At 54.9% G+C, this 11,499-nt stretch overlaps 5 protein-coding genes across 5 annotated transcripts; 4 read left to right on the top strand and 1 right to left on the bottom strand.

The window, feature by feature from the left end:
* Window positions 1-152: 152 nt before the first annotated feature.
* A1Q1_06060 (uncharacterized protein) lies at window positions 153-1,596 on the top strand (the record flags this gene model as incomplete). The annotated part of the gene is made up of 2 exons (XM_014321269.1): window positions 153-859; window positions 900-1,596. 2 exons carry the CDS (start codon window positions 153-155, stop codon window positions 1,594-1,596), a joined length of 1,404 nt encoding a protein of 467 aa, XP_014176744.1.
* Window positions 1,597-1,872: 276 nt separating this feature from the next.
* On the top strand, window positions 1,873-2,840 carry A1Q1_06059 (uncharacterized protein; the record flags this gene model as incomplete). The annotated part of the gene is made up of 4 exons (XM_014321268.1): window positions 1,873-2,245; window positions 2,319-2,516; window positions 2,568-2,728; window positions 2,769-2,840. The coding sequence occupies 4 exons, from the start codon at window positions 1,873-1,875 to the stop codon at window positions 2,838-2,840; spliced, it is 804 nt and encodes a 267-aa protein (XP_014176743.1).
* Window positions 2,841-3,909: 1,069 nt separating this feature from the next.
* A1Q1_06058 (hmp1 protein) lies at window positions 3,910-4,388 on the top strand (the record flags this gene model as incomplete). The annotated part of the gene is made up of 3 exons (XM_014321267.1): window positions 3,910-3,951; window positions 3,998-4,158; window positions 4,262-4,388. The coding sequence occupies 3 exons, from the start codon at window positions 3,910-3,912 to the stop codon at window positions 4,386-4,388; spliced, it is 330 nt and encodes a 109-aa protein (XP_014176742.1).
* Window positions 4,389-4,968: 580 nt separating this feature from the next.
* A1Q1_06057 (uncharacterized protein) lies at window positions 4,969-9,698 on the top strand (the record flags this gene model as incomplete). The annotated part of the gene is made up of 16 exons (XM_014321266.1): window positions 4,969-5,212; window positions 5,395-5,489; window positions 5,538-5,846; window positions 5,985-6,331; window positions 6,379-6,464; window positions 6,505-6,792; window positions 6,830-6,875; window positions 6,921-6,986; window positions 7,053-7,087; window positions 7,134-7,366; window positions 7,419-7,506; window positions 7,562-8,013; window positions 8,567-8,681; window positions 8,786-9,150; window positions 9,215-9,278; window positions 9,337-9,698. 16 exons carry the CDS (start codon window positions 4,969-4,971, stop codon window positions 9,696-9,698), a joined length of 3,195 nt encoding a protein of 1,064 aa, XP_014176741.1.
* A 63-nt stretch (window positions 9,699-9,761) lies between these two features.
* On the bottom strand, window positions 9,762-10,766 carry A1Q1_06056 (uncharacterized protein; the record flags this gene model as incomplete). Its single annotated transcript, XM_014321265.1, has 4 exons — window positions 9,762-10,006; window positions 10,047-10,134; window positions 10,191-10,390; window positions 10,667-10,766. 4 exons carry the CDS (start codon window positions 10,764-10,766, stop codon window positions 9,762-9,764), a joined length of 633 nt encoding a protein of 210 aa, XP_014176740.1.
* Window positions 10,767-11,499: the final 733 nt, after the last annotated feature.

Raw genomic sequence — 11,499 nt, 5'->3', positions numbered from 1 at the left:
GTCAACAACACACTCTAGATTTGCGCTGTACCATCCATTCCCACACAAAGACACCTCCTCTGTTCAGTTCCCTTGTCATCACTCCGAATTCTTGTCATATTACTACTCCGATCTCTTGTTACCTCTGACAAGTTGTCACAGCTGCCTTCGCGATGCCTAAGACCCGTGCATACACTCGTGAAGAGCTGCAGGGCTTGCGGCGGGCTGATCTTCAGCGACTCTGCAAAGTGAGTGCGTCCCTATATGGCAAGCTGACCGGACAGACTTATGACATCAAAGGAGCAAATTCCAAATCCGACGTGCTGATAGACCTCCTGGCCCAGTTCTTTCAGTCCTCCGCGTATAATGGCGGGCCGTCTTCGCAGAGACAGCCCCCACGCTCTGTTGCCCGTCCAGCGGCCAGTCACGCCTTCCCCAGTCACTCCGCAAAGAGCAAGATGAGACCTGCACCGACCCCGGCTTCCTCCAGTGGCGTCAGATCCTCTCGGACAGTACCTGTTCAGCGAACAACGGTGCCTCGGGGAACAGGAGCTGCCATCCAGGCCAGTGGTCCCAAGACGAACAAGCAATCCACCACTTCCCGCACTGCTCACAAAGCAACTCCTGCTCCCGCGGGGGAACAAAGTCCCTCTGAGCTGGAAAGGCTGAGGACTGAGGTCGAGCAACTCAAGCACACCGTGGCTCGCTTGGGGGAGCAGCAGTCAACCATGTTGGCAGCCCTACTGAACAGCGAAGACTTACAACATCGACTGCGGTCACTCGTTGCAGCTGAGATGGCTTCCGAAAGAGGGGCGAGCGCCAATGTCACTGATTGCGCAATCATAAGACCGGAGTCCCGAGTAAGCTCTGAGCTAGAAAGGTGCGTTTCATCACTGAAGGCAGAGTCACTGACGTATCAGCCGACCGTCCATTCAAGCGAAAAGGAAGAACGACACTTCCGAGCGTGCTTCGCATCTAGCCATCAAACGTCCTCGGCGCGATTCGTCAGGCCGTACCAATTCATCTCACACCCAATGCTCTCTCACGCCCTCAGAGGCCGGCGAAACTTCCCTTTCGCCGTGCGGCGTCCTGCAAACGCCTCAGCCTTACGAACAGCCACTGGTCTCTGACTTCTCGACGTCAACACCGGTTGTATCTTCCACGTCCCGTTCGAGGTCTGCTAGCTGCTTTCATGTTCAAGCTGAGCTGTCGGGCGGCTGCCATACGCCTTCACAAACGAACATGCCCCTCAATTCAGTGAACCTGAGCAACCTCAAACCATCGACCCCTTCACCAGGCCTTCTCATAGCCACCAAAGATGTAACCGACAACTACACAGCTGCAGCGGCAGCTCCGAGGGGATCCCCGGAGGACAGTGGTCCCCTAGCTTTCGACAACATGTCCCCTGCTCGCGAATACATGGACGTGGCCTTAAATGGCCTTACAGGACACTCCAAGTTTTCAAGCACTGTTCCCATGCCAAGTGTTCGAACGATGCTGGGTACCGAGCGATACCGAGACACGCGCTTCGGAGACGAGCCTATTGCACCCTGGGGTACTCCGACGATTGTAGATTTTGGTCCCCCCACGCCTGTCCGAACCAGCGATATGTACTAATATAACATGTGTGAGATGTTGTATGTGACCTAGACGTATGCATGTGCTCAATTGATCGTGCAGTGCGGCACGACAAGGCTCTGGCAGTATGGAAGGACAACTCTGAAACGATGCAGATGTTGTGACATAGAAATGGCTGCCACCCTGCGGCGTCTGGGTGGAGGTCCACCGACTCACGTAATCAGATTCCGTTCACCAACGATCGACGCGAGCATGCTCAACTGACCCTCTTGCTCAATATCGCTGGGCCTAACCATTGATAAACATCAGCCCACCATGCGCCTTCTCCTCTTCAGCGGCTCTCAGTCGCCGCTGGCGGTGCGATACCCACACCCGAAGGACCCGAAGCTCGTCCTGCCCCCCCTGGTGCACCGCGCCCTGCATACAGCTCTGGACACAAAGCCCCCGTCCGCTGCTCTCAACTCTCACACGAATACTCTCATCATTCCCAAGCCCGAAGCTCTCAACAAACACACTCCAGCAGAGTATGAGCAGGAGGATTTCGAGGTGACTGTCAAGATCCAGCTGAGAAGAGAACAATCGACACAGGAATATCTTGAGAGCATCCGATCTGCACTCGAGATTCTGTCAACCCGGAAGGGCTTGTCAACACCTGATGTAGTTCTCGTTGGGCTGCCAGAAGGAACATGTAAGGGAAAAGAAAGGAGTGTCTCTGATTGACCCAGCTACCGCGGCGTGGATCGACTTCTGGCGTGCTCTAGTGGGCAGTTCTTCCAGCGTGAAGAAATGGGGAACGATGAACCTCAGCGTCGCGGAGTTGGAGGAGCTCTGCAAAGTGCAGGCGCCATTCGTAGACGAACTGGACGTTCCCGACTGCACGACGTTGCCGGCTGAATTCACTTCCTTTGCTAAAAGCAATGAAATCCAGCTCTGGCCAAGCGGGGGCGGTATGGGCTCGGGTACGTCATGTAAGGCAATGACTACTAACAATAAAGATCCCCTGCCGTCAGTCGAACTGCACAACCTTCTCCAGGAATTCCAGCCAGTGGCTGCGTCGCTGGCGCCCTCGGTCGACGTGACAGCTCTTGCAAGCCTGGTCCCGTTACGAGCCGACGGCAGTGGATACGAACCGGCCGTGCAGCCAGGTGTCAGCGTTGACTGGGTACTGACTGTGAGTGACCATTCTGAATGACGTGCGTACTGACCCACAGTACACGTTACTGTCCCGTTCCCGGAACATTGTGAAGGACAAGGGGTGGGTACATGATGTTGACTCCGGTTGACCCCACAGATATGTCGCGTATGCGGACTTCATCTCGGGATCTCCTTGATGTGCTATCTCGCGGATTTGAGACGTAGTGATGAGCGGGGGAAAGAGTGCCTCGCTAAGCAGATGGAAGTTGAAGCGCTGCGTTGTATAGACCCACCAGCTCTTCACCCACATGTCATGCAATCTGTGCGGAAGACATTTGATTTCAGCGTCCGGATGACTCAACGAACCTCTTTATCCCTTCATATGAGTTCTGACATTCATCCACGTGGGGGGGGAGAGGGTTCACTATCCGTTCGGGAGTTTCGAGAGCCGAGTATCGTGGGCGCTGCATACGTCCACGGCGGCGTCCACGAAACGGTCCTTGAGCACAAGGAAGGTCCATCCATGGTCGCGGGCGGACTAGTCGTGAAACGACTAATCCTGGGGCTTGGTTTTGACTAAGGGGCCAACTTCGGTCTACCGTGCCTCAAATGGCCGCCTCACGATCGCGATATGCGCTTAACGCGGTCCGATGACATCGTTTCCCAACGCGTTGTCGACAGGTTGTCAGCGGTGATGCGTAGGATAAGACGGCCCTTGCTCGCGTCCTTGAACGGCTCTGGCGCCTCATTGGTGCGCTGGACACAGGCCGACCGCGGCCCTCGGTGATCCGCTGTGACAACATTCACAGCACGAAGGCCGTCTGGCCCTTTGGGCCCTTTCATTAAGGAGGATCCCCGCGTGTTTCCGCTGCAGTCGTTCGCTGTGAGAGAGGGATCCTCGCGACACCATGAAAACGGCCAGGCACACCTCGGTCGTATTCCGACAGTTATGACGTCGTTGTCGCCCATTGGTACGGGTCGCTTACCTGTCGTGACCTGAGGTAATAGCTACAGCCGGGACACAAATACAGGGCCTGACGTCATCGGTCACAGACATCGAAACACTACTCTTCCCGGATCCACAGCTTGGCCGCGCTGGCAGTGTTGGCAACATGCATCCCGGGACCCGGATCAGAGCGGTCCAGATGAGGATATAAGGAGCCGGTTCTGGCATGCAGACCGTCTTTTCCAACTCCACAGATCATCACACGAAGCACAATGTCCTCCAACAGCAACGAGCCCTCCAAGTTTGACGGCCAGGTGAATCTCTCTTCTTCCACCCTCGGGCGTCTCGCTAATCTCACAGTACAACTCGGCCATGGGAAGCGTCAAGGAGGCCGCTGGCCAAGCCTATGACAACCTGACTGGCGCTACCACTCCGGGAAACCTCACCCAGTCCGGAAAGGAGCAGCACGCCAAGGGCGAGGCTGAGATCAAGGCCGCCGAGGCGAAGAATTACGCCGAGGGGTAAGTGAAGTCGCTCTCAAAGCCTGTGGCAGTGCCGCAGGGCTTTGATGAAAGATCAACGGACAAGGGACAAGAGTGAAGGTCTTATATTAACGTCTCACAGTCTTGGCGACCGCGTCGAGGGCAAGTTTGACTCTGTCGCCGGAGCTGTCACTGGCGACAAGTCCAAGCAGGCTAAGGGCAACCTTCAGCACGACAAGGGCCAGGCTCAGATGAACGCCAACAAGTAAACGGTCTTTGCTTGACAGAGTCAATATCGTAATTTGGGATGCAGTTAATTTAAACATATGTTTGCGTATTGCCACGAACCGTCTGGTCACGTGCCCCTACCACTTTGATCGGCTTTTACGTAACATTTGACACATTCCTGACCCGATAGGTTTCAAGGCGCGATAGTGCAGAACTGCCTGGCAATATTGTAGAAGCATTGCATGAGCGCCTGCAATACTGAATACGTTGCGGTTGTGCAGTGATGGGGCGCTGATGCATCGGATCACGGTAATTGGATGAGTAGTGGGGCTCGTACCCATCCGGCGGGTGAGACGGACGTCCCGGAATCTCGGTGGCGAGGGGGTCAATTGGGCCCCATTTCGGGCCCACCGGGCCGCGCGATCCGGTGATTAATCCATGTCGCGCACACCCCGGGTTACTTGCACTCTGTTGATCACTCGACTCATCCTCAACTCTGCTGTTACATCCACCAATCCAACTCCAGAGACCACAGAGACCAGTCACACAGTCTACCGCTATCTGGGAATCGCTTCCGTGCCAAACGGTCACTGAACGACACGGAGTCAACCTCGCTTCACCATGGACCCAGACCAGCTCACATCGCGCGGCTATGGCAGATACGCAGAACCATCAAAGTACGAACGCGGAAAGATCCCTGGTTATGACACTTTCGGTCATGCAACCATCATGAACAGCACAAAGGGTGGACAGATCGCTCGAGCCAGGTATGATGAACTATCTGAGCCACCCATCCCCCGTCCCTCGTCCTTGTTCCCCTCAGCCGGTCCTACCGGGAAGCGTGGGAGCAGGGCTTGCGTGTCCTGTAAGCTTCCTTGGTCTCTTTGTCTCTGACTGCAACAGGTCGCAAGGGCAAGAATCGTTGCGAGTTTGATCCGTCCGGCACCAGTCAGTCATGTCGGCGGTGCATACTGAACGGCACTACCTGTGTGTTCGAGAAAGCGTCGGACAGGAAGGATTCTCGGCAAAAAGCTGTCTCTCAAACAGGGGAAGGGTGGTTTGGTAACGCTGAAGGGCGGGTCATCTCTCTTGAGAACAGTGTGAAGGAACTCGCCAATGGGCAGAGCCAAATCCAGCAGACAGTGCGAAACGGGAGGAAAGATTAAAGCTGACGCTCTCAGCTACAGCAGATTCTTGCTACCCTTCCGCACACCGGATTGTTATCAACCCCTTCCTCAATCCCAACAATTCTGTCGTCAAATGATGGCTCCACGGCTACCCCAATGGGATCCTTCTTCCCTCCTCCAACAACCTCACCTTCGGTCACATCGCAAACTCCGCGAGCGCAGCAGCATGCATCCTCTTTAGCTGATGCCGCGCGGACAGACGCTTCAGGGAATCCGAGATCTCCTCAGAACATCGCTAGTGGGAGGTTTTCCGGTAACGCGCACCGCAGCGACCAAAAAGCCTGGCCGAAGCTTCCTGGTTTTGCTCCTCCGGTTAGTTTGCTTCATTGCAGATCCTCTGACAGCTAGGACCACCGTTTCGGCACCTACGGAATCATCCCCGTGTCGACGGCGCCTCCCTCCCCTAACAACGTATCCCGATCTTCCAGAGCATCCTCGATCGAATCTGAGTCATCAGACGCTGCCGTACCCTCAGCCTCGATGGGTGCGCCCATCCAAGCCTTGCAGACATTAGCAAACGCCGCGGACCAAGCCGCAGCTTTCGCGAATAATAGCGGTGACTTGTCGGCAAGCGAGCGATCTGACGTGTCCCGACCTTCACTGAATGGTGCGAACACAGATGGAGAGGGGCCCTCCCATCGGAAGCGCAAAAGGAAGAGAGACACCCAAGCAAATACTGGGATCCATTTGAGGGTTCGGAAGCAGACCAAACCGGACCCGACCCCGCGCAACCCCTTCCCCGATGTTGTAACCAAAGGGCTGGTTTCGGAGGCGGAAGCCCGAGAGCTGTGGGACATGTGCGTCATTGCCGACGAATAGTAGCTGACGTGAACAGCTTTTTCAGCGGTTGCCATTACTTTGTTCCTCTGTTTGACAAGCAATACGACGTGTACGAGTCGTTTCTGGAGAGAACACCATTCTCCACAAATGGTTAGTACTGCCACGCTTCGCGACACTGCTGATAGAACAGGTCTACTCGCTGTGGCAGCCAAAATCAGAGCTGGGAACGGACCCGTCGGACCGACGTTTCAACGATGTTTGGAGGAGGGGCAGGGCATTGCCAGATCAACGTTGTTTGGCCCCATTGTCCGCAAGGAAGCCGTCATGGCCATGCTCATCCTTAGCGTTTGGAGCCAATACGGCTGGCTGCCCGTTGGACACGCACTTCGAATGGGGTTGGACATCAACTTGCATCGCGCACTAGACAAGCTTTCGAACGACGAAGGGAAACGAACGGAGGCTGAAGAGCGCGATCTCGGTTTGTATCTGTGCCGCTGCCATGCTGACTTGAACAGTCGTTTCGGCACGTATCTGGCTCAATTGCTACTTGCACGAGAATCTGTGAGTTTCTGCTTCAATTTGGATGCTTACAGCCTGCAGATCAAGCCTAGGCACTGGCAAGCCGCTGATGCTACGTGACGACTCGTCTGTCCGTGGAGCGCGCATCCTCCTGTAAGAGAAGGCGCCCTTCCTCGCTGACACTAGGTCTCACCCCATGAGGTCTCAAACAGATGCTAGCCTGGTGGCCAGAGTTGAGCTGGTTAATCTTCGCAGTATGTGTCAGCAGTCAGCTTGTCAGCTTGAACTCACCGCTCGCAGTCCGTGTGTTGGAACAGCTGACGCCTTTGCATGGGAAGGTCAATTCGGAAACGATATCGACCGTTTGCAATATATTTGACGACCTCCAGAGCTGGTATCTGGAATGGAAGGACATCCACACAGAAAACTATTCGCACAATAGTAGCGTTTTGACACACCTTCTGGAGGTGGAACTCGGCTATGCCCAACTGTGGACTGTGTGCGTGGCTCTTCGAGGATGTCAATGGGACAAGGTATGTTACCTGAGGAATCGAGCCTGACTGACGGAAGTTACGACCTGAACAGCGAGGGCTAGCCTTTGAGGCTAAGGACGCCGCCCTCAGGTGCTTGGAGATATATCTCCGTGTGCCCCTGTTCCGCGGACATCTCAAGTGTAAGCACTGGCCACAGGACGTCGCTGACGCCAGATGCGACACATGATCAGTTAGCCGCCGTCGCTTTCGCCGCCGTTTTCCTCCTCAAAATTGCGATGCTTTACCCCGACGCTGTACCTCTGCAGTCCCTCATATCTCAGGTTTCAGAGGTTGCACACGTTCTCTCGGCCGAGTGCTACGCCGAGCGCTACGCACTCACACTGAAGTTGATGTTGGCCAGCCTTCGACGAAAAACTGGCGCTGCATCCACAGTTCCCGGGACCCCAAGAGGCGGGAACAATCTCACAGAGGCAATGTCATTGACCTCCGCGAACAACAATGACGACGACGTTGATGCCAATATCGACGGCGGCCTGCAAAGCTTGCTGGGCCTGCCCTCCGCCGAAGAATCGTTCCAGGCGAGCGGAGCGAGTGAACCCTGGCCGCTCTTCAGTGATATAGGCGAGGGCTTTGCATGGCCAACAGAGTTCAGCCCCAGCAACCTTCCCTCATGGATCCAGGACAATGTGAGCTTGACTATTTCCGCTCATTACTTACCCCACAGAGTATCGCCGATCTCGGCCTCCCAGTCGACGGATCCGATTCCCTTTTCTTGCCTCTCGAACTTGCCAACATGTTCTTGCCATCGAGCTCAACTTATCAGTTTGCTCTTCCTCCCCTTCCTGATTCTGAAGATTTTGGTGCTGAAGCTTGGTAGTGTGTTGTATACATGCAGTGGGCGATACACGCAATGGTCGAATTTGCCCTGTAATTGTGACGCTCTTGATCTTATCAGTCGTCGAGGATAATCAAGGCACGCTGTGCTCAGGCGTCAGGCGGAACCAAATATGCAACGCGTCCTCTTTCGTGTCGAGGTGACGTGACAGAAGTGCCGTCTGGCCACCCAACAACAGCAATGTCGGGCAAGTACTCAGGTCTCCCGGACATAGCAAGTCTAAGTGTTTCCGTATGGATGCTAACACGTTCAGGACTCTGCCCCCGACGTCTTCGAAACACCCGATGAGCCAGATCTTCTCCCGCACAAGGTTAGTCTCATGTCAAGCTGAACGCTGATCGCAGGACGACGAAGGCAACGATGATTCCTTCCGACTCACCTCCTCGGTGCCGTCCAAAGATATAGACACCAGCGCGCTTCCCTCTCGAACTGCCGTCGAAAAGCAGTTCGGCAAAGCTGGTGAGTGGCTGAAGACGACGACGCAATCTGACATGAAGATAATGGCGAGGTGATTACGTTGCTGCCGGAGAGTCGACTTGCGAAGCTGCGGCGTCTCCAGGCAGAGATCGCTGAATTGGAAAACGAGATTAGTCAAGATGGAGACACGCCAAACACGCGGTTACTGGCCACGCGACCATCCGTCCTTGCCCCAAGGACGAAGGTGGATGTTGTGGGAGAGCTGTCTAATCTTAGGAGTCGACTGTCGCACGCTGCAGCAGCCGTGGAGGACGGCTTCTCACCGGTTCCGCCAGAGCAGGAGGGTGACCTGGTTAAGAGGCTGCGTCAACTGGAGACGCAACCGTCCGAGCATTCCAACATGCCGCGAGCTCAGGACACGGATCATCAGCGCTTTCCCATCAGTGACGTCGATAAGCGTCTGTCGTCGCTGGAGGATTTAGTGGGCATTGCGACATCGACCGACGAGGGCGTAAGTGACGAAATATGGATTCTGCTGATAATCAGATTCCCGTGTCCTTGATGGAATCGCTCAGCCGATTGGACAACCTGCTCAACGTTCTGACTCAACCGCGTCATCTCGATGGCATCTCGCGAAGAGTGAAGATGCTTTTGAACGATCTTGAGCGTGCTGGAGCTTCGGCCCGTCGGAACGCAGGTGCCGGGTCGAGTCCAGAAAAGGCCGCTCCCAGTGCTCTGTCTCAGACCGATCAGGACACTTTGCAGGATCTCTTTGCCCTTCTCCCCCGTCTCGACCCATTGATTCCTACTATACCGCCACTGATCACGCGACTTCGCAGCTTGTCCCAACTCCATGCTGAAGCGCTCAGCATTGCTGCCGATCTTCGCGAGCTGCAGTCATCTAGCGCAGATGTCTCCGATGAGGAGCGAGAGCTCAACGCGATAGTCAAGAGTGTGCACATTGGCTTTACTGAGGCGGCCACCGGCATCCAGAAGAACTGGGAAGCTCTCCAAGGTCGCATTCAGGGTTTGGAGGGCCGCTTGGAGAGGTTGAGTTGAGGCGATTATGTGTACCAGACATGTTAATTGTATAAGCAAGCAAGCTTCATGCCTATGGAAGAGTTACGGCTTCAGTACTTTGCTCGCCGGAGGGAACGGATAAACGTCCGCAGCAACCTTCTCTGGCACGATACCCATGACCTGATACTGGTTGCCCATGCCTGAGGTGTTGATTAGGCGCATGGCTCCATCGCGAATACGCTGCCTTCGCTCTTCGTCTCGTGCCGAAGAGATCAGCTTGGCGAGTCTCGGCTCAAGACCAAGCGACAGGAGGAACTTTGCCTGTGTGATCGGGCCTTGCGCAGAAGCTGCGAGTTGGTTAGACTACGTTAGGCAGTGGTCACCCACCGACTCCTTCCAAAGACTCGCGGAGGTATGCAAAGTCTACGTTTGCCGTCAAATCACATTTTCCAGGGTTTTGGAAGATATCGACGATCTTGTGGTTACTGAAAGCCTGGCACGTTAGCAATTGTTAAGGAGGTATTTGCTCACCCTCATACTGTCACTGAACACTCTGTCCGCTCCATAGTCAATGACCAGGCCAGCACCGCCGTTCTGAATCAGCTTCCCCATCTCTCGCACGGCCTTTGATGACTCTGGCGAGACCTCCAGGCGGGAGCCGACGGGGATCTTCTCGAAACGATCGGAGGAAGCTGGCAGCAGTCTCGAGATGAAAGATGGCTCACGATCAACTACCAGCGAAAACTGGGCATTGTTGGCTGCTGGGAGGCTGCTCGTGAGCTGCTGTTGTAACTGCATTCCAAGGCTGCAAGACTTACTAGGAAGGGTTTCGTCCGACTTTCACTTCCCGGAAGCCATCCGCAGTTCGCTACCGTCAGAACCCGCGGAGTCATGGAACCTACTTGGAGGACATGAATCGGCAATGCGTCAAAGAATTCATGAGCAACGATCATTGTAAAAGCGTCCGCTGCCCCCTCGTCAGCGAAGATAGATTAAAGGTCACTCACACTCCGGAACGCCAGTCAAGTCATCGCCCCAGGAGATCGAAGCCCCGAGCTTCTTAACCTCGGGTTCCAAAGCTTGTTTCTGAAGCTCCCTCATGTTCATGCTGGCTTCAATAAAGTGAATGGAATCAATTGCAATGTCGGGGAATGTTTGAAATGTCCGCGCAGTCAGCTCCCGTACGAGCAAGTCAACGTACTCGAACGATGTCCTTCATCAGCGTTCCACGACCAGGCCCAAGTTCAATCAGTCGACACTTAGATGGACTGCCGGCTGCCATCCACCGAGTCATGAGCCAAATAGCAACAAGCTTAGTAGTTAGCGACCAGAGGTGGTCCACACTTACCTCGCCAAAGACCTGGCTGATTTCGGGCGAAGTAATGAAGTCACCCTGTCTTCCGAACACATCGCCTTGCGAGTAATATCCGAGAGTAGGATGCGTTAAACAAAACTTCATATACTGCGCCACGGAAAGGGGACCAGTCGCCTGATATCAGCCTATGTCGCAATGCAGACTCACCGTGATGGAGGTATCAATAACGTTCGCCAGACTTGACCCTGCGGCAACTGCCAACGGGGCCGCTTCTCCCCGAAGCTCGCGACTCGTCGAGATAAACGCCTTCGAGCATTTGGAGGAGCGTGATCCAAATGAAACAAGACGCGACGCCGTTTTCGATGCAAGCATCTCGCAGTGTCCGAACCGTCACAGAATGGTGCACTAAACGGACTCTGGACCAAGCTTCTGAGCGAACAAAGTAGTGGACGCTGGTGGAGGTTTACGTAAAAAACGTTGATAGCCGACTGACATCTAGAATTGAGCTGTCGACCGTTGTCAACA

Source organism: Trichosporon asahii (genome assembly GCF_000293215.1).
Source record: "Trichosporon asahii var. asahii CBS 2479 unplaced genomic scaffold scaffold00075, whole genome shotgun sequence".
NCBI lineage: Eukaryota > Fungi > Basidiomycota > Tremellomycetes > Trichosporonales > Trichosporonaceae > Trichosporon > Trichosporon asahii.
The sequence above is the reverse complement of the archived record's forward strand: the minus strand, read 5'-3'. Positions and strand labels throughout refer to the sequence as shown.